Source organism: Haemaphysalis longicornis, unplaced genomic scaffold (genome assembly GCF_048455015.1).
Source record: "Haemaphysalis longicornis isolate Haplotype H1 unplaced genomic scaffold, Haemaphysalis longicornis Haplotype H1 scaffold_47, whole genome shotgun sequence".
NCBI lineage: Eukaryota > Metazoa > Arthropoda > Arachnida > Ixodida > Ixodidae > Haemaphysalis > Haemaphysalis longicornis.
Window position 1 is genome coordinate 1,512,948 of NW_027526379.1, and position 22,578 is coordinate 1,535,525.

A 22,578-nucleotide genomic window follows, 5' to 3' on the forward strand; every position below is an offset into this window, starting at 1 on the left:
CAGCACTAGATTTCCGTAATCTATTATGCGCAAGGCTGTATTTAATTTAGCTCTGTGTGACGACCCCAAGTCTGATACATACCATGATGGTTGCCTGAAGATGTACGCCGCAGGAAGCAAAGTGGCATCATCAAGTTCCGGCATCCCGTTCCTAGGTGTCGTCTTTTAATGCCACCTTCTTGCTGAACACCACCATATCTTGAGAGACTTGAGTTTCATACATGTAGAAGTGTAGAACAAAGCTGGTCGAGGGAGTTTGATTCGCTGGCCATTTTGTTTCGTTAATTTGCGTTCCGGTTTTCATCTTTAGTTTAGAGCAGACTAAGCCACTTCAAGATAAGTATCTAGTGACTGACGCCTGTAGATAAACTTCGCATATTTCGCTTATATCCAAAAACGCACATGATACGCTGCTGGCGCTGCCGCTATGTAGAGTGTCGACGTAGTAGCCGGTATTTTCCTTTGAAACCAGTGAAGCTTTCTACGTCTCACTAATGGCGACCGCCCCGTCACCAAAACGTACTTCAGGAACGCCAACTTTACAAAATGGATTTCGCAAAACTGTGTTGATGTTAAACGAAGGCACATCAAGCACCTCAAGAAAAAATTGACGCAGCTTGCACTTGCGGTGCAAGGCTGGAAAAATACTTAATTTTCATTATGAGGTTTAACGCGCCGCAGCTACACAGGCGATGAGGCATGGCGTGGTGGAGGGCTCCGGATTGATTTTGGTTTGGTTTGATTGGTTTTGAACACCTGAGTATCTTTAACATGTGCCTAGATCTTGAGCACACGTGCATTTTCGCGTTCCACCACCATCAGAAAAGCAGCCGCCGCGGCCGGATATCGAATACCCCGATCTTGGGCTCAACAGCACAACGCCTCAGAAGCACAACGTCAGCAGCACAACGTCGGCAGCTACAACGGCTGTATGGGTATACAGCCACTGCGGTGGGTAAGGCTAAAGCAATAGCACAGCTGGCGGCCCATCTCTGTTCTTCGGATACTCGCCTGTTGCACGCAAGGCCCGGATCATTTTGACCGCAGGCTTTGGCATCTCTCCCAAAGTGAACCGCGTTAGCCCGTGCTACGAACCCAAAGGAAATGCTGTGTGCTCCCGGAATGCGGTTATCGCTATTGTATTGACGCCGGTTTCTTAACGCGAGTTTCCATTCCAATCACGGGACGCGTTTTCAAGGAGATGGTGTCACAAGGCTCATTTTTCAATTTTGTCATGGCCTTCTAGCCGTCCGCTTTCGGCCGTGCTCATCAAGCGTCCGCGGAAGTGCGTCATCCATGCTAACAACGGACTACAAATTAGGCAGCCAGATACAAGCGCTTGCCGTGCGCACAGAGCAGCGGCAGATTGTACAAAAGAAGGACGATGATGCTACAGCCGAGACAAAAAAAATACGCGATTTCGGCAGACGCCGCGCCTGCGCAATGATTTTGTTTCTACGCGCCCTGGGAAGTCCCGTGTTTGGCAGGCGTGAACGCCAGCCATGCTCGCAACTTAAGTTTCCACCAAAGCGCTTTTCCGATTGTCGAAAATGAGGCCGGCATCAGCATTGTGTCACCTAGCTGAAAAGGTGGCCAAAAGAATAACGCCAGGCCCTCAGAAACTAAGCGATGCCTAGAACATATCCCGAATCGAACCAAAATGTATCCCAATAAGCAATAAAACCGAGTGTATGGCGTCTGATTACACAAATTTGAAAATGGTTTTTCGAATTTTTCGCGGCGCTGTCACCGGAGTAAGCTCTGTCTGGCAAACTATGAACGGAGCCAAGCGCACAGTTAAAAGACACTCCTAAAAATAGGTCAGCATGTGATCCCCGAGTACTGCCACGCAAGAATGGTTGACATAACCCTACAGAGAAGAGGCACAGCCGATTTCACAATCGCTAAAATACCGAATATCTTTGACCATTCGGACCACGTTGTAAAACGCCTGTACAGGGGAAGAGCGAAAATAAGAAAAGGACAATACTTATGTAGGCACTTATTCTTAGACAGATATCAAACAGCCTGCCCTATTTGAAACTTACCCGCACTGAAAAAGGCAGCATAACAGAACAGCAGATAGGGCAGCTAGCAACTTCACAATTTTTGTGATCATCGCACGGGTAATAAAATTGTGTCATTTATTACGTTTGAAAAAATCACAGAGCTTCTCTCCTAGCCCAAAAGGAACCTCTGAGAAAAGACAATATTAGGACCGGTGATCATATAAAAAAATCCCCGGCCATCCCGGGAAACCTGGTGAGGGGCGAAGCATGCAGTGTATAAGTGTATTCTTGACGCCTTGGCGTTTTTTCCAACGTAAATGAAACCGTTAGGGGGTAGAGGTATATAGCTTTGCTGTAAAAGTATCTTGTTTTTGAAGCACGAAGCTCACTAGCGCGAGAAGTAAACGAGTCTCCCGGTGTTTTTTTTTTCAGTTCTCCTTACGTTCTCGCGAGACGTAAACGAGTTCCCCTGTGTATTAGTACCGTGACTACATGAGACGATGATTATTACGACGACGACAGGCGTCGCCAGCAGCCCCAGCCCCTACGAGACACCAATGCCGAAGAATCGCAAACTCTGGGCAGGGCACAAACCAGCACATATATCCACAAATCTTTGCAAGCGAAGATGTTTCCTATAAAACGGCCTAAATTAAATTACAACTGTGGTAAAATCCGGGAAACACCCACTCTTCTACGCAATCTCGTCCTGTCGAAAGATATGATCAGGGGTGAACAATTAAAACATCGCACATTGCACTTACATCAACACATAGCAGGCTGCCCTGACAGCTTCTGAACCCAACATCAGAGAGTTAATTTTGGGGTCTTTGACTTCCGGTTCAACAGTAGAGGCAAGCATTTTTTTATCCTCCATTTCTAAACTTTCAATAAACTGCACTCAACAAAACTTTGAATCAAACCACCACGCATTAGAATAAACACTTTTAAACACTGGCGCCCCCGCCTTCTCGAACAAAATGGCCAACACCCCCAGCGCTGTGGTTTTTCGTCTCTTTTCTTAGTGTCCGTGTGTAAGTGCGCTACCATCAAGATGTTCCAAACCCCCAGCCTAAACTTTTTACGCTCACATCACCAGCGTAGACGACCTATGCCTCTCCTATGCCGGGGTGATTAAAACAGTCGTGCCAATCACAGCTCTCGTCACTGAACTTCAGTTCTTGTAAATCATAAATACTAACTGCAGCAACGACGTTCCAAAACACCCCCTTGACGCCAAAGTAACGCTGCGGCGCCATACGTCTTACAAACTTAACATAGATGTAACCTGAAAGTTTTTGTCTTTCCAAGTGGCTGCATCTGCTTATATCCCCGCCGCTCCTAACCCCGCACCCATCTGGCCTTGGGGGTGGCCCAATGGTTAGGTTTCCGGTGTCGCAGCGGAAAAGTACTAGGTTCCATTCCGGGATCTCCCTAACCACATTTTTTTTCTTGGGGCATCGAGGTTTTTTGGTGCTACGGACGAGCGAAGCTCGGCGTAGACAGCTCTGTTATTAAAATTGTTCCCGCGCTCGGAATCTAACCTACATCCCAGCGTTATGAAGCCAACGTCGATTCTATGCATTTTGAGAGGGTCGAAGCAGTTTGAATTTAAAGCGAAGCTTTCTTGGTCCCACTGATGGCGACCAAAACTCTGTGAACCCCTACAACCCCAACGACCTGCCTACCGGCCTGGCTGCCCGCGGGCTGTCCCTCGATTCATCCGGCCATCCAAAACATACAAGAACTCATTATGGAGGGGCCAATATAAGCAAAACATTTCCAAACTACTATATCTGGTACGATATTTTATGCGTGTCAAAATCGTTCAAAAAATAAAACATGAGGTACATTTTAGGCAGAACAAATACATAACTGATACTAATAGTGTTATTATAATTTAATAAAGACTCAGGCGTAGTTTTTTGTTATAGCCAACACAAAAATCCCACTGAGAACTATAGTTTAACCGCAAAATACAAAATCGCTCGCGCTATCGTCTCGATCGCGTGGCACGAGCAACAAGCCCAACAGTAACAAAAGATCCAAACAGATAGTGCGCCAGCAGAGCGACTGCAAACGAATTTAACTGAATTCGGAATTTAATTGGATTCGGCAAATCCTCACTGCGTTTACCATCAAAGGACCGAGACAGAAGAGCAACAGCGTGAAATGCGTGCGGGAAGTGAGGAGAGTCAGAAGGCAGGGGCGCCAGAAGGCTATCGTCTTTCGACAAAATATCCCGCGAAGCAGATACGCTGCCAATTTTTTTTTCTTTGTCCTTCACCTAGCCAAGTGCTACCGAGAGTATAGTGTGTTTTCTGAAATATTAGGTTTCGCGAGCCAGGCCATCACCCGCTTGCGTTCTGTAATGGTACACCCGGCTGCACCATTGGAGCAGGCGTGAAGCAAACATTGGGTCCGCGTGTGAAAAAATACATCATTTGATGCTGATAACTACCGCAAGTAACATGACACACACCGAGTGATTATCGAAATTTTTATTCTCACCTTTTTCTTAGTACAGTTAAACCTGGGTGTAACGAACCTCTATGCAACGAATTCTTGTATTTAACGACGTTTCCCAATTTCCCATTGCTCCCCCTCCCCCCCCCCCCTTTGAAGCCTATGTGTTTGCGACCATTATGTAGCGAAGTAATTGCGGGGGTGAACCTGGATGTAACGAAGTCGGCACGCTTATCAGTCATTGTTTCTTGCCCTATTGCTAACTGTAAAAATGAACTAATTCAGCGAATACTAATGAACCAATCAGTCTGTAGCAGCCAGCAGCAACGAAAACGTCTGGAACCACCTAAAAGCAAAAAGTTAGCCATGATGATGACGATGAATGGAGTGGCTAGCGCCACCCCATGGCTAACGTAGCATCCACTTTTGGTTTTGCCTGTGTAGCGTGACTTCCCATAGAGTGACTAAATTTAATTTTTTTTTCTCTCGCGCAGCAAATTACCGGCGTTTCCACGTGTGAGGGCTCTTTAGGTTCTAGAATTAAGTTTAGAGGTGGTAGGCCATAGTGTTGTCGTGTAGTCGTGCGTCACTACTGCTATCTGTGGTTTTGATTTGTTGCTGATAAGTTCTGCTGCCAAATAACAAAAATTTGCGTCTTTTTTTTAATGCGAGCTCGCAATTTTAAATGTCGTCTCCGTCGGCGAGAAATACAAATGTCGCCGCCTGGTACAGTATCCCAGTTAGCATCTTCTCAACAATTTTAAGTGCGGTAAAGAGCATCAAGTTCGGAAAAAGGCACCCTTCAGCATGAGTTTGCTTCTCGAAACGTGTTAAGACGTCGTGAAATGTCAAAATACAAACGTGATACCAAAGTTACATTTGCTAATGCAGCGGCAAGTGACCTTGCTTCTTTAAAGCCCCGAGTAGTGCGGAATCTCATGCGAAATCAACATGCGCAACTCACCCAGTTTCTCACTGTAAAATAAATCCATGAAGGGTAAGTGCCCCTTTCCTGATGTCTAGCATTTTAGCTTACTAACTTTTGGGTTTTGGGCTAGTTGGTTCATCATTAAACTGTGAAACAGCGCTTAAACGAAGACAGCAGAGCTCGTGCCTCTGTCTTCTCTGCCCGTCTCCCTTTGAGCGCTGTTTCACAGTTGAACATTTTAGCTTCGTTTCTGCTTTATTCCCGGAAGCCTTAACTGGAAACCTGCATGTAACGAAAACCTGCATGTAGAAACAAATTGCCAACTTTTGTCAACGTCGTTAAATCCAGGATTAACGGTAGTTAATTTTAGGGCTGAACGAGGAGTACTTATTGCATTTTAACTGCGTGGTGATGCCTTTCCGTGTTGTGAAGAGCTGCGACTAAACACAGGTGAGTGAGTGGGTAAGAAACAATGTTTCCGCAACTGCCGTCGTTTACTCATTCCCCACGCCCAGGTTTATTCATTGGGCATCTCATCGTGTCTGATGTTAGGTATCCGTGTCTTTCCAGATGATGTCACTGGGGTTTTCCCAATACGGCAAACTGGTAGAAGCTTGCGTGGTACTTTGTCGCCTCCAAAAATGATTCACAAGTGCTTAACCTTGTTGTAATGGGCGACAGTTTGTACGTACTCTCCCGTCAACACCATTCATAAACAAAAACCACCAATACAACTTCCATGTAGCAGGTATAGGAAAATAATCCAGCAACCGCCATAGGGCGCTTGTTACTGCCGCAAGAGTGTAGATTGATCAAGGCCAGGCAATAACTACTAGAAAGACTCTAACACTACTCTGAATTTGATGCAACAAGATTTTCCGAAACAAACTGCGTCTGTCATCGCCGCACCTTACGTGGGCATAAGCATCCCTGGACAGGAAAAAGTTGTGACAAAAATCACAGGCAATACGGCAACGCGCACGTGTGCATGTTCTATTGACTGAGTTCGAAATACAGCCATGCAGTGACACGCGTGGAAAAGAGCACTGTAGCGGCCAATTTGTGTGAAAGCGGTGAGGCCCGTTTCTGAACTAGCCTATTTGATATAGGACAGACCAGGCTCAGAAAGGATGATTTTGAGGTGGATCGAGAGCAGTGATCCCCTTGGCGCGTCGCGGGCGCCAACTGGGATGTAGGGCGCATTGCGGCAACGGTCCGATCCCGGGATGCTGCGGCCGCAGCTGGCCAGCATTGGAGCCTGTGTCATGCTGTTGACGAGGTCCATCGCTTCGTCGGCCACAGCCGCGCCGCACGCCTTGGTGATCGAAGCACGGGCACAGAGCGAGTAGAACTGCATGTTGCTGCGTCAGCAAAACACAGAGCCTATACTGTAACCGGTGTACGCATCGTCGCAACTAACATTCCGGGTGAATTCACGTTTCATTTCTGCAATAGCCATACAATGCTCTCTCGTTTTTACGAATGGTGAAATACATGGTACCCTAGAAACCGCAGGGTTTGGCCTGTTGCTTAAGGCTTGTGTGCAATATTAAGACAGGCAGGCGCTCTGACTACAATTTGCCGATAACTGTGCCTGCTTTCTATACCTTGCTTCTTTTTTTTCAGGAATAAAATTTCAGTTGAAGTTATTTCGTCTATTTCCGCTTTTCTCTACTTCCCGACAACATGTACAACTTGTCAAACTTCCGGGCAATTGCTCCAGACAGGCCTACTTGAGGTTTAAAACAAGTTCAATATTTATTTCTTAACCAAACCAGCAGGGCAGACGACAACCAAAACAAAAAAGCTTCCTGGTGGCCGCTTTTCAGATAGCGGCTAAAAGGGAAAACGCCCGTGTGTTGAGATTTCAGCGCACGTCGAAAATACTGAGGCGTACTTAATTAGTCTGAACGCCTCTACTATGGCGTGACTGATAGTTTATGTGCAGCATCGGCGTACTAAAGATCCAAACTTTAAATAGCAAAGTTGCCCAGGCCTGCCAAAATTAAAAGGCATAATTGATCCTGCAAAAACCCGCAAAGCAGTAATTGCCACTTTCTAAACTCCTCCAACAAGTCCTTTCAACTTTCTCACTTCAGTCCTATACGAATTTTATTGCTTCTTGGGCCTTCTTCAAAAGTCGCTCGCTGCAAAAAAAAAACTGTAGACAATCTTGAGAGGTTTGACATGAAGACTTCTAGCCTTTTTATCGTCGTGTGTAGTAAAACCCTACAAGCTAAGGACCGGAGAGTGAATCTCAGTGCAAAAGAATCAGCGACAGTTACGGCTCACATCTATAAGAAACCTTCTTCTTTCCAGTACACCAGTGAAACCAGTGAAGCCAGTACACCAAAATGACAAATGCGTTAAAACGCTAGACACCACATTCATCTTGCAGGAGGCGAATAAACAAATACGGGCACAACTTGCAAGGCTAAACAACAGTGACCTGCTTTTATATCTTCATCACAGGACTCTTTATATATTAAACCCCTATTAGAATAATATTGCTGGCTTTCCTCTTTTTCTGCTTTTCCGTTGGGCGACATCCCAGCAAGAAAAAGCTTTTTTTACAGGACAGCCTGGAATAACAGCTAAAAAGTGCGCCTTGACAACGTGCTTGGAATTCTAAGACTTGCAAACGTTTACTATGGTTTAACCAGTGGACGTTTTGCTTCTGCGAACGCTGTGACAGAATTAAACGGGCAAACAATATAGCCATATCCATTTTTAAATGAAATTTGTTATGAAAATGTTTGTATACAGATTTTTGTGCAATGGTGTGGAGGCCGCTTGAGAGGGAAAAGCGTCTTTACCTCCCTCGCTGATGTATGACAGAAACGATAGTCATGAAAACAACTTGCATGTATGTTCTCTGAGATGAATTGCGCTCCGTGCCTTACTTTCCCCCTTTTTTTGTCAAGAGATCCTCAGTTTTACACTTAGCGCCTTTAGAATACCGTACGAAAACTTTTCCGAACAAGTACTTCATCTTTCTCAAGTATGAAGGGACGTGCCTTCTGCCAACTGTGCAGTCTCTTCTACCTCCCGCGAAAATAGCGATGAGCTGAGCGGTTCCTTTTGCACCAACACAGCACGAAACAGCGCATGCGTATGCCCCTCAACAAAGGGCAACCTGAAGCCTTTGGTCTGTACTGTACAGTGGAAACAAAATTTCTAGGAAACGCAGGCTGTCTACACGCAGAATAGGCCTAATAAACGAAACATTTTTATTGCATGGGCACTTTAATTTATCGTTCCCCTACTGTGCAATACTGGTAAGATGCACATTTATTTGGCACTCAGGTTCTGTCATACTTTCATCCCTAGCGTGGTTTTTTTTTTAAATAGACCAGTGAGAACTCGCCAAAAACTGGCTTAAAATCGGACTTACTATTAACGCTAACGATTTCTATACAATGTACGAACTCGTTTTCTAAACGATGGACACGTAGCAGTCTGTGCTTAGCGGCCTGCAAGAAAGGAGTAGCTCCAACGTATACAGTCAAGATTGGACGAGCCAAGACATTGGGCTTACCAGCATGCCTTGTCAACCTTCGACGTTTCGGTCGAGGCGGCGATTGCATCGAGCTGCTTCAGGTGAAGCTGCATGCATTCCTTGGCTGGATTCTTGAAGATGCACTCAGCATTCCTCAAATACCCTGGAATAGAAAGAAACATATTTCTACGCAAACGCATCTGTCATTTAGGCAGCCCTACATAGCTCACGACATCGTAAAACATGCAGACGAATATGTTGTTAGGTAAGTTGGTACTCAGCTGTGGAACGTATTACAGCGCGAAGAAAGACAAGAACTATAAGACAGAACAAGGGTCAAGCGTGTGTCCTGTCTTTGTCTTGGTCTGCCCTCGCGCTGTAATGTATACCACTGTAAAAAATGTAAACGACTTAATGAAGTAATGCTTGTTTTGCGAAGGATACGCTACTCCACTTTATGTGTGGCTTAATTTTGTAGCCATGGTTTGAGTCATGTTGCTTCTGAACCTCAGCAAATTTATAGAAGAGATGCAAGCGCTGTGAACCAAACATAGGAACTTCAGCGTAGAAGTGCGCAGTAGTTTATTCGGTTTTGTTTTGATGATTCCATCATTCGTGCCAAAGAGCGGCACAAAGTTTCCTGGTATTTTTACATGTATGCAAATAAATTAAACATTTCCTAACGACGTCACCAATATGATTTCTTTTCATTTACCTACTTAGATCAAAACTATTTAGCCAACCTAACGGGAGAGGGTGTTCTGTCTAAATTTCAGTTGTTCCGTGTCTATCTCTTAACCCTTACCAAATTTGAAAATTGTGGCGTGGAGTTTTCGAAAAATATGCTGGCCTAAATTTTGAAAATATAGAGTACGCTACCAAAACACCGCTAATTCCTACTGCAAGTGCATTTTCTGCGATTGCGTATGCGTGGGTCTTTGCATGCAGGCGGATAGTAATGTGCCTCGGCGTTTGAGCATCTGTGTATGTTTCCGCTTTTGCGTGCATTCACTTTTGGAGCTATGAGCGTGTACCTGTGTGTGCGGGAAGGGCAGACAGCGAGCGAAAGAGAGACGAAGAGGGAGAGAGGGAGAAGGAAGCCCTGAGGCCGTGGAATGAACGGCTTAGAAGTCTAGGTTTGCATATGAACCGCTTGATGTCCTTCCAAACTAAACGCCAGCAAGCTCATAGACTCAACTCTTTCATTAGGTTTTGAAAAGAAACTTCACATCGAGGCCAGAACACCTTCTGAGGGCATTGAATTTATTAACTGAAACACTCGAGACGTTGCAACCGCGAATCAACTTCATTGAATAGTCAACAACGCAAACGGCGTTGTCGGTGCCCCCGCAACCTAGATTACGGAGGAGCGTCGTGCTGAAAACTTGCGGCAAATGGCGTTATGTTGAGCACTCTGCAGAACTATTTATGCTACTACGTTCTATCTCTAAGGCCACGCGGAAACTTTGTCAGGTTTCCTGTATTTTTTTATAGGTATCTCAACACGGGGGTGGCAGAACATTTAGAAATTCGCGACAGCACCCTCATCAAGACCCCCTTCCGCTTTTCAAACATTCATGTTTCCGGGAAAGAAAAGGGTAGTAATAAGAGCCACTAGCTCACGTTTTGATCCAGGCACTTTAGAGTACGTTGTACTGCAATTCACCGCGTAGGTAACTTTCTAGGCGTACCGAATGTGTTATGCTTGTCTATGACATTTTCTTATAAATCACAAATAGCTTTCCCCCACCACTTTCACAGCCGTTCCGGCGGCGTGCCTTGCTAAATAAGACGAGTCCAAAATGTGATGTGCATTGAAATACCTAAATTGAAACAATGGTCTATTTGTTCCCCGAAATTCAGCTGTAACGCCACCGTTTTCGTGGCGGGTTACAACTCACGAGCGATTTTCGCAGGCATTAACTACGGAATTCATTATCAATAACAATTAAATTATCTTATTCTATGCGTTCGTTCCACAGTAGTTTAGTATCATTTTTGCCTAGCAACCTTTCCGAATAATAATGTCTCGTATAGTAGTTAAACCTGTTTTTCCAGAGCTAATACTGTATAATTTCTTGTTCTACTGCTTGCATATTTTATTGCCGTGTTACACCTTAGTGCGATATTTTAGTACTTCTACAGTATATTGCTTCTTCATTCTGCAGTCGTTTAAGACCATGCTTGCAAACAATTTTTTCTGAATAATAATTTTTATGCTTTTCCCTGTTCATAGTACTGAAACCTGTTTTTCCCGAGCTAATATTGCATAATTTCTTGTTATAGAGTCTGCATATTCAAATAGGGTGATAAACTGACCCGTACCTCGAGTGCCTACATATTTTTTAAAGAATATTTTCGCATTTATTAACAGGAGGTCCCTCCGACAGATTTACTTTGGTACCTCCTTCTGTATGATAACTACGGGCGATGGCTATGTACCGAAAAATGTTTAATAATAAAATCTTTGAAATACTTGAAATCCTTGAACGTTCGGACTGCTCTCCCTTCCCTCTCATGGCGAAATCACTGTTTCCTCAAATTTAATTGTAAAATTTTGGATCGTTAGCATTTTTCGACACATCAGCTTCAACCGCGGCGATAGAGCAAAACGTACCGGGCTTAACTACCATCATCATCACCAGCCTATCTACGCGCACTGCTGGGTAAAGGCCTCTCCCATTCATCTCCATTTACCCCGGTCCAGTGCCAACTGTGACCAATTTATCCTTGCAAACTTCTTGATCTCATCTGCCCATCTAACTTTCTGCCGCACCCTGCAACGCTTGCCTTCTCTAGGGATCCAGTCTGTTACCCTTAATGACCAGCGGATATGTAATGCCTTCTTATTACATGCCCTGCTCACGTCCATTTCTTCTTAATTTCTACTAATATGTCCTAAACACGCGTTTGTTCCCTGACCCACTCCGCTCTCTTCTTTTTCCTTAACGTTACACCTGTCATTTTCCGCTCCATTGCCCGCTGAGTCGTTCTCAATTTAATTTGAACCCTCTTAAGCCCCGTGTAAATGGACGCGACGGGGGCGGGGTGAGTTGAGTGGCGGGTTCAGCTTACCTCGACGCGTCCGAGTTTATATGAACCCCGTCCAAAGAATCGAGGTGAGGGGAGCGGCGGGGTTCACGGAAAAGGGGCTACCGTATTTTCACGATTCTAACGCGCACCCTCTTTTGCTAAAAGGTAGCTTAATATTTGTGTGCGCTTACAATCAGGCTCAAAACCGAAATAGGCTTTAAAGGGACCAGCAGCATTGCCATGCGCAACGGACACGAAGTACCCGCAAAACCGAACTCAATCCAATAAAAACAATCCGTCAACACCACGTGAGTGAATTTCGGCGCACTGATTCCTCAATGACATGCCGCATACCCTGGTCAGCTGTTGCACATTTTTTTGTGCTTCTGCTTAGCCCCTAACGCTTAGAATTATGAAGATCAAGGCACTTGAAATCGCAAGCAACTTCAGTGTTCCTCGCTATAACTTTATTTCCAGCAGCAGCTGGATAAGCAACCCTGTGAAGCACAATTCATTTTTGGCTTCCAGAGCTACATGCCAAATAAAATCTCCCTCTTCCAGGTACGTGGTGTCATGTCTTTTCCATCTGCGCAGTACCGTCAGTGTCACATTTTTTTTTTTTTTCGAATTTTCCTGCGCGAAGTTACCCGCGCGTTACGATTGGGGGCGCGTTAGAACCGCGCAAATACGGTATTCTGCTCCCCGCGGCCCGCCGACTGAGCCCGACGAGCGAGCTAACCCACCCCCTGCCTCCGAGTTGACTGGACTCGCCGCGACGGCTCTCTGACCCACCCCGTTCGCTTATACATGGGGGTGTCGAGTCCAAACAACCTGTTTATTTCGACTCAACGCGCCCTCGTCGGGTCATTGTAAACGGGGCTTTAGTGAGCCTCCAAGTTTCTTCCCCGTAGGTGAGTGCCGCTAAAATGCAGCTGTCATACACTTTCTTCTTCAGGGACAATGGTAGGCTGCTATTCATTATTTGAGAATGTCTGCCATATGCACCCCACCCCATTCTGATCCTTCTATTTATCTCTGCCTCATGGTTGGGATCCGGAGTCACAACTTGGCCTAAGTAGATATATTCGCTTACCACTTCCACTGCCTCGCCCCCTATCCCAAACTGCTGTGCTGTCCAGAGGTTATTGATCATTACTTTGGTTTTCTGCATATTAATTTTCAGGCCCACGGTTCTACTGTGTTCGTCCAGTGCGGAAAGCATGCTTTGCAATTCGTCCCCCGAGTTACTTAGCAAGGCAACGTCATCAGCAAATCTGAGGTGGCTGAGGTGTATTCTCCATTACCCCTTACTCCCACCTGTTCTCAATTTTAACTATATATTTACAAATAAACCTGAGTTAACAAAACTCGCTTTGCGGTCCGTTTTGCCCCTTTTCACTAGCGTGCTTGTCAACTCGATTTTTTTTCAGGGGCCCGTTTTAAATGCGCCGAAAACCATTACCGAAAATTGCGTTTCTTTTCAGTTTTCACAGGTACAAAGGTGGTCAAGCCATCAAAGAAAACCTCGGTGAAAAATGAGTCTGCTCGTCAATGCCATTTCAGTTCCCTGTAGGTAATCAAACCGTCTTACTAATAAAGCGAAATAGGCTACTGCCGGCCTGACGAGCATTATTGCAACTACTGATTTGTGGTAAGCTAACAGAAGGAGGTTATAAAGCAGGAAACATTTGTACAATGACTTAAAAAGTGAAGCATAGACCTTTCCAGGTATTACGAAGTCGCCATTACTGCACCAAACGTGGACCTTCTCTATGTTCGTCAAACGCTGGACTTAAATTTTCCAAAAGGAGTTCTTTTTAAATTAAACCGCGCAAAGATATGTAAGTAACAACCTCTGGTAAATTGCGTCACTTTTAAGAGAATTAATGAGAAAAAGATTTCTTCGGGGTCCCGACAGGAAATTTGGTGATTTCCAGGAAAGAGGAAGAGGAGGAGGAATAACATTTATTTTTTAATGGAAAGGGGAGGCGGAAAGGAGAGTGGGTGGTGGCCTTAGTCCAGGCCGCCTTCAGGCTCCCCAGCAGCCCTCGCCCGGGAGATAAGGCACTCCTGATCCTCGAGCTGGAAGCTGGTCAGCCTGTGCTCCCACTGCTCCAATGTAGGTAATGGAATTGGGTTGGGATGGTTGACGCACTCCCATACGAGGTGATAGGTGGTGTTTGGTGAATTGCATGTTGTGCAGTTGTAGGGAAAAACAGTTGGTGAAATATGATGCAAAATTGCCATGTTGTAGTAAGTATGTGTTTGGATTCGGCGCCAGATTCTAGTCTTGTGTATTGAGGGATGGGTAAGGAGGAGAGTAAAGGAGGCACTCCCGGCGATAATGATATAAGATATCCGTGTATGTTTTTGGGACTGACTGGCTGGACGAGGCGATTGGAGGTCTTCCTTAAGGCTATGCGAGTGATGAGAGAGTGGGGAGCAACGATGGTCTGGTTGACAAGTAGAATCCGGTAGGTTCCTAAATACCGTCGTACAAGCTTCTCACTGAGTCCACGTCCTCAGATGGGAATCCAAACCCACACACGGTCCCCTGAGCGGTACTCGGCGTCTCGGCGTCGGAGGTTGTAGCGTCCGGAATCCCCCAGCTGCTGATCCGTTGTGCGAACTAGAACGCGCTGGCGGGCCTCCTCCGCACGCTGAAGGTATCCTCAGACGTCTGCGTTGAGGTCGTCGTCTTCTACGTTCGGAAACATGGAGCCAAGCATCGAAGTCGGCCGTCTTCCGTAAGCAAGGTCGAATGGTGTCATCTGCGTAGTTTCCTGGATAGCCATGTTGTCCTAAGTCTAATGTCCAACGTCGACGCACATAGATAGCATATCCGCTATCGTCTTGTTCAGACGTTCCGTTAGTCCGCTTGTTTGGGGGTGGTACGCCGTCATTCTTCGGTGATCCGTGTTGCTGTAGCGTACGATTCCTTGCATGAGCTCCGTAGTGAAGGCCGTTCAGCGGTCCGTGATTAGGACTTCAGGGCGCCGTGTCGCAGCACAACTTGCTTTATGAAGAACTTCGCGGCTTCTTGTGCAGTCCTCCTCGGAAGAGCGGCGGTCTCTTCGTAGCGTGCCATGTAGTCTGTCACGACAACAATCCACTTGTTCTCGGCTAGTGACGTAGGGAATGGCCCCAGAAGGTCCATGTCAATCTGCGTTCAAAGTCGGCAACCGCGATCACGTCACTTGTTGCTTGCGTTTCTTCGAGGAACGCAATTGCACCGCCGTTGTTTAAATGCTGGTACTCTTCGGTGAAATTAGTGACCAAAACGTGGAATTTGCGTTGCTTAAAGCGCGTAATGCCTCTTGAGACAGAGACACCGTGGTCGAGAAGCAACCTTTAGTCTTTCTCTACGATAGCTACGACGTCAGGAACAGCATCTTCACAGTAGACGGTGATCATCAAGCTTGTGCGGGGGTGGCAGGGTGACATGATCGTCGGCGATCCTGACAGTAGCATGGTGTTCGGGGTTCGGTTCCGGCATCATGGAGTGATCAGAGGAAAACGTTATAAACTTGGTCTGGAGATCAATTATTGCACCGTTCTCCATTAAAAGTTCATTCCGAGAATTACGTCGCGGGAGCAGTTAGGCAAAATGATGAACGCCACAGGGTGCTGTGCCGTCTATAGTGACGCGTGATATGCACGTTCCACTTGGCGTCAAGAGGTGGCCTCCTTCTGTGCGTATGTGCGGACCATCCCATCTGGTCATAACTTTCTTAAGCTTAGACGCAAATGACCCGCTCATTACTGAGTAGTCGGCTGTCGTGTCGATGAAGGCGACTACGTGAAAGCCGTCGATGTACAACTGGACGTCGGACGCCGCTTTTCTCGAGTTTAGGGCGCATCGGGCGTCGTATCTCGGCTTGTGCGTGCTGGTGGTCGGGCAATATGCGTCGTCACTGTCGTCGTCTTCTCAGCGCCAGGCTCTGTAATTTCTGGTACGCGTCGCGTCTTTCGTTGTCGTCGTGTTCGGGAGTCACGTCCGGGTTGGCTCAGGTCGTCGGGCTCAGGGAATGTCGTGAATCATGGTCTTCAACGAGTCGTTGCGTCGTTGGAGGGTTTTCATTTTTCCGCCGTCGTGCTACTTTACCTCCAGAAGTTGCTTTTAGTTTCCCCTACGTGGGCTTGGGGAACTCCCTCGCGTGACGTCTGCATTGCTTCAACGGCTTGGCGATCGATATGGGTAGGGTAACGGCGAACGTATGAAGCGGGCTGGACCCCGGTTGGCGCTGGACAAGTAAGCTTTGATTTCAGTAGGGCGCTGGCCGAGTAAGGGGCGTGGTGCGTCCACAAGAACCCTCGCAAACGGAGCCGCTTGTAGGGACAGCGAAGGTAGATGTGGTCGGCTGCTCCGGAGTGGTAGCACAGCGGGCGATTATCGGGCGTTCGCCACACGTCGGTCTTCCTCGGCGTCTGATATTTGTCTACAGAGGGTCTGCTGGGTGACAGTGTACGGTGGTATGGCGGAGACTTGACGACGGGTTGGAGCAGGGCGGGGTTGACGAAGACCTACGGAGTACGTCATCGCTTGTGGCTCGCGGGGTGCTTCGGATGGCCTGTTGAACCTCTTCTCGGATGACGTCAGTCAGGGAAGCCACTTCAGGTTGCGGCGTCGTTGGAAAAAGCTTCCGAAGCTCCTCCCTGACCACTGCTCGGATGGTGTCACGCAATGTCTCGGAGCTGCAGTTGCGGCACCGATGGTCTCCGAGAACAGAGCGTTGACAGGGTGGTCGTACTGCCTGGTTCAAATTTCTAGCGTCTTCTCAATCGCAGCTGCTTCAGACGCGAATTCGGCTACCGTTTTAGGGGGGTTGCGGACAAGGCAACCAAAGAGTTCTTGCTTTTTTTTCCTCACATAATAACTCTCAGTTTATTTTCTTCTGGTATTTCGGGTCCGCACGGCAAAATAGTCGCTTCATTTCTTCAACGAAGATCACGACTCCTTCACTGGAGTGTTGTGTTCGAGTTTCAAACAAAGGCACAGCTCGCTCTTTTCTCACCATGGTAGTGAAGGACTTGAGGAACTCTCTTTTGAATTTGAAAGAGCACTCATGGTTCTCGAACCAAGTTCGAGCTGCATCTTCCATGTAAAAGAAGACATGCCGGAAAGTTTCTTCATCGTCCAGCTTCTCCAACCATTTTTCTGGCTCTTCAGCGGGGGCTCCCCGGAACGATGTCGTTTCCGGGGCTGCTGCAGCACGATTGGCGACGTTGCGTCTCGTATCATGGTGGTGTTTGCAGCCATTGTTCTCTTGGGTTCTTCTTGCAGAAGACCGAACTCGGGCGGTAAACATTGCAGTCGGCGGCTGGCTCTTGTTGGACTGGCTTGGCGGCTTGGTGAGGTTGTAGGGAGCATAAAGGGTGCGTACCCAGCACCCCCACCAGATTTTCTCGCAGCCAAAGACGACGCAGTTGTCTTCAAGGAAAACAAGTTTATCGGAGCGAACTTCTGCTCCCCTAACAACTCAAGAGTACAAGACGGCGAAGCAGCAGTCAACAGTGACCTGCGCATGCGAGCGTCGGTGAGTCAAATGCCGCGGCGTCTGCTCTGCAGTAATTTATCTTTGGGCGCGAGTCGTTCTCGGACCGTGTATTTACATCCAGAACATCGTAGATCAAAGATTATTCTAGGCTATTGAAGTTAGGGCGAAGCACTCTCCTTATCTGAATAAGATAACCAATGCGGCAAAAAAATAAAGAATGGAAGACGCACTTCACTTCGGAACCAGATAAGAGAGCCGGGAGCAGCTGGGCAGTAAAAACAGACCATAAATAAGCAAACCTATACATTGTTCGCTGCAATATTGTACGGAACTCAGTTTCAATTTTTGAACAGGGTGGTGCATTGATAAAAAAACGGGAAAGGGAAATTAATTTTTGAACAGAATGGTGCATTGATAAAGAATCGGGAAAGGAAAAAAACTGGATGTTTTGTGCGCATGTGTAATAGACGGTAAATATTCATGTTCGTCTTTTCAATAAAGCTAGTTGTGAGTCTGCGCCCGCCCTGTCCCTTCCTTTTTGTCTTGTTTCTCACGCGCAGTTTTTCCACCCTTGAAACGCTGTTTTAAGAAAACGCTTTGGTGTTTTTTTAAACCCTGCTCTGCAAGATTCAACCTTCTCTGTGCATGTATCTGTCTCAAGAACATCTTGATGTTCAATAACGTGCTAGCACTGTCGTCAACAAAATATTTTCTCGCCTGCACTTGTTTTACTATGCATACAATTTTCACGTAGACCCGCCCCGACCACATCCGGATTCACATCGTCACACAACCATTTATTCTATCAAATGTGCCTAGCTCCAGTACTGCTGATGTTGGACATGTATTGTGTCCTCCATTACGACCTCTCAACTGAACCATGAGTAAAACAGACATATTGTTCACTGTGTCCCGATCCTCACACCCGTTTCGGTACATCCATTCCGGTGGTAGAACACGAAGTCGCTGCATGAGCCCTCGCAGCCAGCCACGGGCAGAGCATCTTGGACTAAAGACGCCCTCCGCTGGGTGGGCACCCCTGCCTCCCAGTGCCAAATTTTCTCATTTTGATTAAATGTTCGTACTTGCCCTACTACTACTCGTACTTCATCTACTGCATTGTAATGAGAAAAGCAATAAGAGCACCTGCTCACGAGTCCACCCCCGACGATCAACCTATTGAGGTAATCCCTGCAACACGAGCAGCGGGGAACCCGGTTTTCCTGGAATCACAAAAGTGTCTATCACGGGCTGAGGCAATGCCTGGCTCTTAAATAAAATTTATTCTTTCTCCTGCTGCCGCGTGGCGTCTGAAGCTCGAACTACAAAGCAAACAAACCATTGTGAAGAACCACTCACAAAAAAATGCCCATTTTCGTATTGTTGGTGCATTCATATCCACCCCGACGTGGAAAGGGCAAAAGAAGCCGAGTTCTCGTCTTAAGGGGGGCAAGGTATATAAAAGCTTCTTCGTTAATTCTCTTAGATGGAAGTAATATTGCTCGCTCACCTGCCCAGGGCATGCTACAATAATTTAAAAGTATTTTTTCTCTGTACGCCAGACGTAAACATTGACGCCAGAGTGCCCACAGATAAACCTTATTTATTGACAGATCAATGGAATTTCCGGTTGAATATTTACTTAGTGCATCCTATAAATACTGAAGTTTAAGGGTCCATGTGTTCGAGATTTCGGCGCACGTTAAAAATTAAAAAGGGCCATGGTTTGGGTCTCTTGGTGATGCATAATGGGAACTTAAAGCGCAAATTACACACAGACAAAGAAAAGAGGCAACAGGACGAGCGCTCGCCCTGTTGTCTCCTTTCTTTGTCTGTGTCTAATTTGTGCTTTCAGTTCCCATTACACGTTAAAGATCCCCAGGTGGTCAAAATTAACCCAGAGCCCTCCACTATGGCGTGCCTCATCGCCTGCGCAGCGTCGGCGCGTTAAACCCCACAATCAATCAGATGCTGAAGTTTAATTCAACATTCGCGGTTTTTTTTTAATATTTAGTTTGTAGAGCAATGCACTTATTTATTTATTTATTTATTTATTTATTTATTTATTTATTTATTTATTTATTTATTTATTTATTTATTTATTTATTTATTTATTTATTTATTTATTTATTTATTTATTTATTTATTTATTTATTTATTTATTTATTTATTTATTTATTTATTTATTTATTGGTTAGTCATCCGACTGACTGCTAGATTGGTTCACTGATTGAATGACTCATGCAATTGGTGGGTGTGGGTTGTTGGTTGGCTGAACGATTACTTGGCGTAATGGTTAGCAACTATTGCGTTCGTTTTTTTATGTTTTTTTGTTGGTATAACCACTAGCAGTGCATTCTGTGCTATGGAATGAAAGCAGTGACACCTGCGGTCATTGATGCGGAAAAACATTTTTATTGACTAACAAAGTTTTTGAGCCTAATGACAGCAACAGTGACTAGGGTTCCTGCCAGGGCCAGCACAACAGCCACAGCAAACGTGATGTTTTTGACAAGCTGATTAAGCACAAACATCAGTACACTCAGGTTCCACGTACCGGCGTGCCTCTCCAAGTCATGCGTCTTGCAGAGGTCTTCGTAGGCCACTCTGAGACCCTCTATTGTAGCTTCCAGGAAAGCTCTCGCCCGGTCTGGACACCCATCCGACTCTCTCAGGATGCACCCTCTCGCGGCCGACACTCGTCTAAAAGGGGCGAACGAGAAAGACGAAAAACATTAACGCATTAACGAAAGCTTTTGACACCATCAGGTGCGATTGAATATAATTTTTCGTCTATGACTCGTGAGCGTATATTGCCCTAGTCTACAAATTCGCCCGTCGGTGTGCGTATCAGCCCTGTCAATCGTGGACTCGTGTGATCGGAAAAATGGATATACTGGTGTTTGCAACATACTAAAGTGTTACTCACCCAACGAGTATTACGCAAGGCTTTGGAGATGCCATCGCTTTATAACACGACGCATCAACTCAAATATTTTAGTCACTCAACAAGTTCAATCCGCGAATCAAGCACTCAAATTTTAATGATGCACTCCATCGGGCAATAGCAAAAAAAAAAATTCGCCATTCCTTAGTAAAAAAAAATTGGGATAAGCGCGAAAGCTTTCTAACATCAAAAATGCTTCAAAACCATCGCTAAAAATGCGTACCGCCTTCCCTGAAAGTGCGTCCGGCGCTCGACCAACACTCAAAAACCCAAATCGCAAACAAAGAACGAAGCCATGAGACGATTTTTTGCGCACTAAGTAAACGCATCTACTAACGACCTAAATATATACCCATGCGTGGTTTATGAGATCAATGTATACTATTGTACGCCTACATAATGGTGGATGCGTGTGTTGTCTTATCTAGAACTGCTCCTTTTTGTCGATTTCCAAGTGACCGTTTTGACACAATAGAAGACCGCGCCGTGTATCCAGATATCTTATCACGGATTTTCGGCCTATCAATCGGTGTACGGGGAAAAGCGTTAGTTTTTTGACAGGATACCATCGGTCCCCCAGGAAAGCATTGCCTAATATGGTGCATTTTTGATGCTTAATATGATGCCTAATATGGTGCATGCATTTGAAGCCATCGGCATGCGTGGGCCACATCCAAGACAGACAACTTCGGTCAATCGGAGTGTAAAGCTACCCCATCGAGGTTAACAGAAAACGTAAATGCCACGCGAGCCAGTAAACGCGTTGCTAGGCAACACCCTGGATAATTCGTGTGTTCGTGTGTGGCTCTGAAAGAGGGGATTCCGGCGCACTTCTGCTACCGTGCGTAACCAAGCAGGGCTACCACACGTATTCACCTAATTCAAACAACTGTCAGTTTTACGCGTGGGCGTATCTGTCCTAGCCTTGAAGGTTCGCGTCGTAGTTGTGTGAATCTCGGCAACAAAATTTGGCACAGCGCCATGGCATGCTTCCGAATAAGATAAATATTTGAACCAACAGTAAATAAACAATTACATAAACAGTAAGAAAAGGATTAGATAATCAATTACGAGAGAAACGAGGGAAAGTCCAGGCGTTCTAGTTCATTCTAGTTCACTTCGCAATAGATATTCTAATTTTTTTGCTGGTTCATTTCACCTGATCGTAGATAATGATTGCGTCATAAAAGAGACAGTCGTAAGAGCGGGAACACACAGAGCGGAAACACGATCCCAGCAATGAGGAGAAAAATTAACAGCGGTTACCTTATTACCTTAATAAGCATAGAGTTCTTGGCAAGTTTCTCTTCCATAGTTTGAGCACGACTGGCAACAAAAAGACTCACTTCGGCGCTGGGTGTGTCTATTTCCTTAGGCTCGTGCATTTTTGTTGCGCGATAGCAGCGCTCACTTAATATAGGAAAATGCAATAGCAAATAATCTAAACAAACTCGCGGTTTCGCAAAAAAGTGGTTCGAGAAATTGAAACTGTTCTCTTTAATGCACGTACTGACAAATTATTTCAAAAAAATATAGGATAGTCAAAGCATTCTAAATATATAAACAAGAACAAACTCGAAGTTATACAATTGCAGTAAAGGGTATACCCGCAGCATTTCTGGAATTTGCTAAACTACAAAAATAAAAGGTTTCGCCATTCTCATGTTGATGTCAAATTCTATGGCAGCTGACATTCTCACGCGCACAATATAGGCGCCCGAGATTACGCCACACTTTGCCTGACACATTCAATGCGCTTTCTAGGCAATGTATTTATCTTTATTCATAAGTAAAAAGGATATGTTTGAACTATTTTTGTGCTGGCTTATTTTTCGTGTCAATGTTACTCGCAAAAACGTATCCCTGAAATCAGAAAATACTATTCATGCCACTGTCATTCATTTGTACACGTGTGCAAATTGCATGTAATATTTAGGATTGTTACGTACAATACGACGTTATTAAATTCTACATGTATACTTTGTTTCTTACTTGCATTGTATTCTTTTTTACAAGTGACCAGCGCTACAGTGCTGAGTAACCACGTTGCTTTTATCTGGTTTTATGGTTCGCGCCTTCATTTAAGTATTACTAAAAGTAAGCAACTACTGCTTGAATTTGCTTTTTAGAATTAAGCTTTGCTATCCAGTTTTAGGCCCCCCTTTTCGAGAACTCTGTGTTTCCGATTATAGAGTAAT

General features: G+C 45.6%; 1 protein-coding gene across 1 annotated transcript in view; it reads right to left on the reverse strand.

Moving 5' to 3' along the window:
* Positions 1-6,436: 6,436 nt before the first annotated feature.
* LOC144137708 (uncharacterized) overlaps positions 6,437-22,578 on the reverse strand; it is a 28,040-nt gene continuing 11,898 nt past the window's right edge. The window contains exons 3-5 of the mRNA XM_077669648.1: positions 19,991-20,136; positions 8,942-9,065; positions 6,437-6,764 (exon numbers count right to left, since the gene is read on the reverse strand). Coding sequence (XP_077525774.1) covers positions 6,500-6,764; positions 8,942-9,065; positions 19,991-20,136 — 535 coding nt within the window. The 3' untranslated portion in view covers positions 6,437-6,499. The remainder of the gene's footprint in view (positions 6,765-8,941; positions 9,066-19,990; positions 20,137-22,578) is intronic.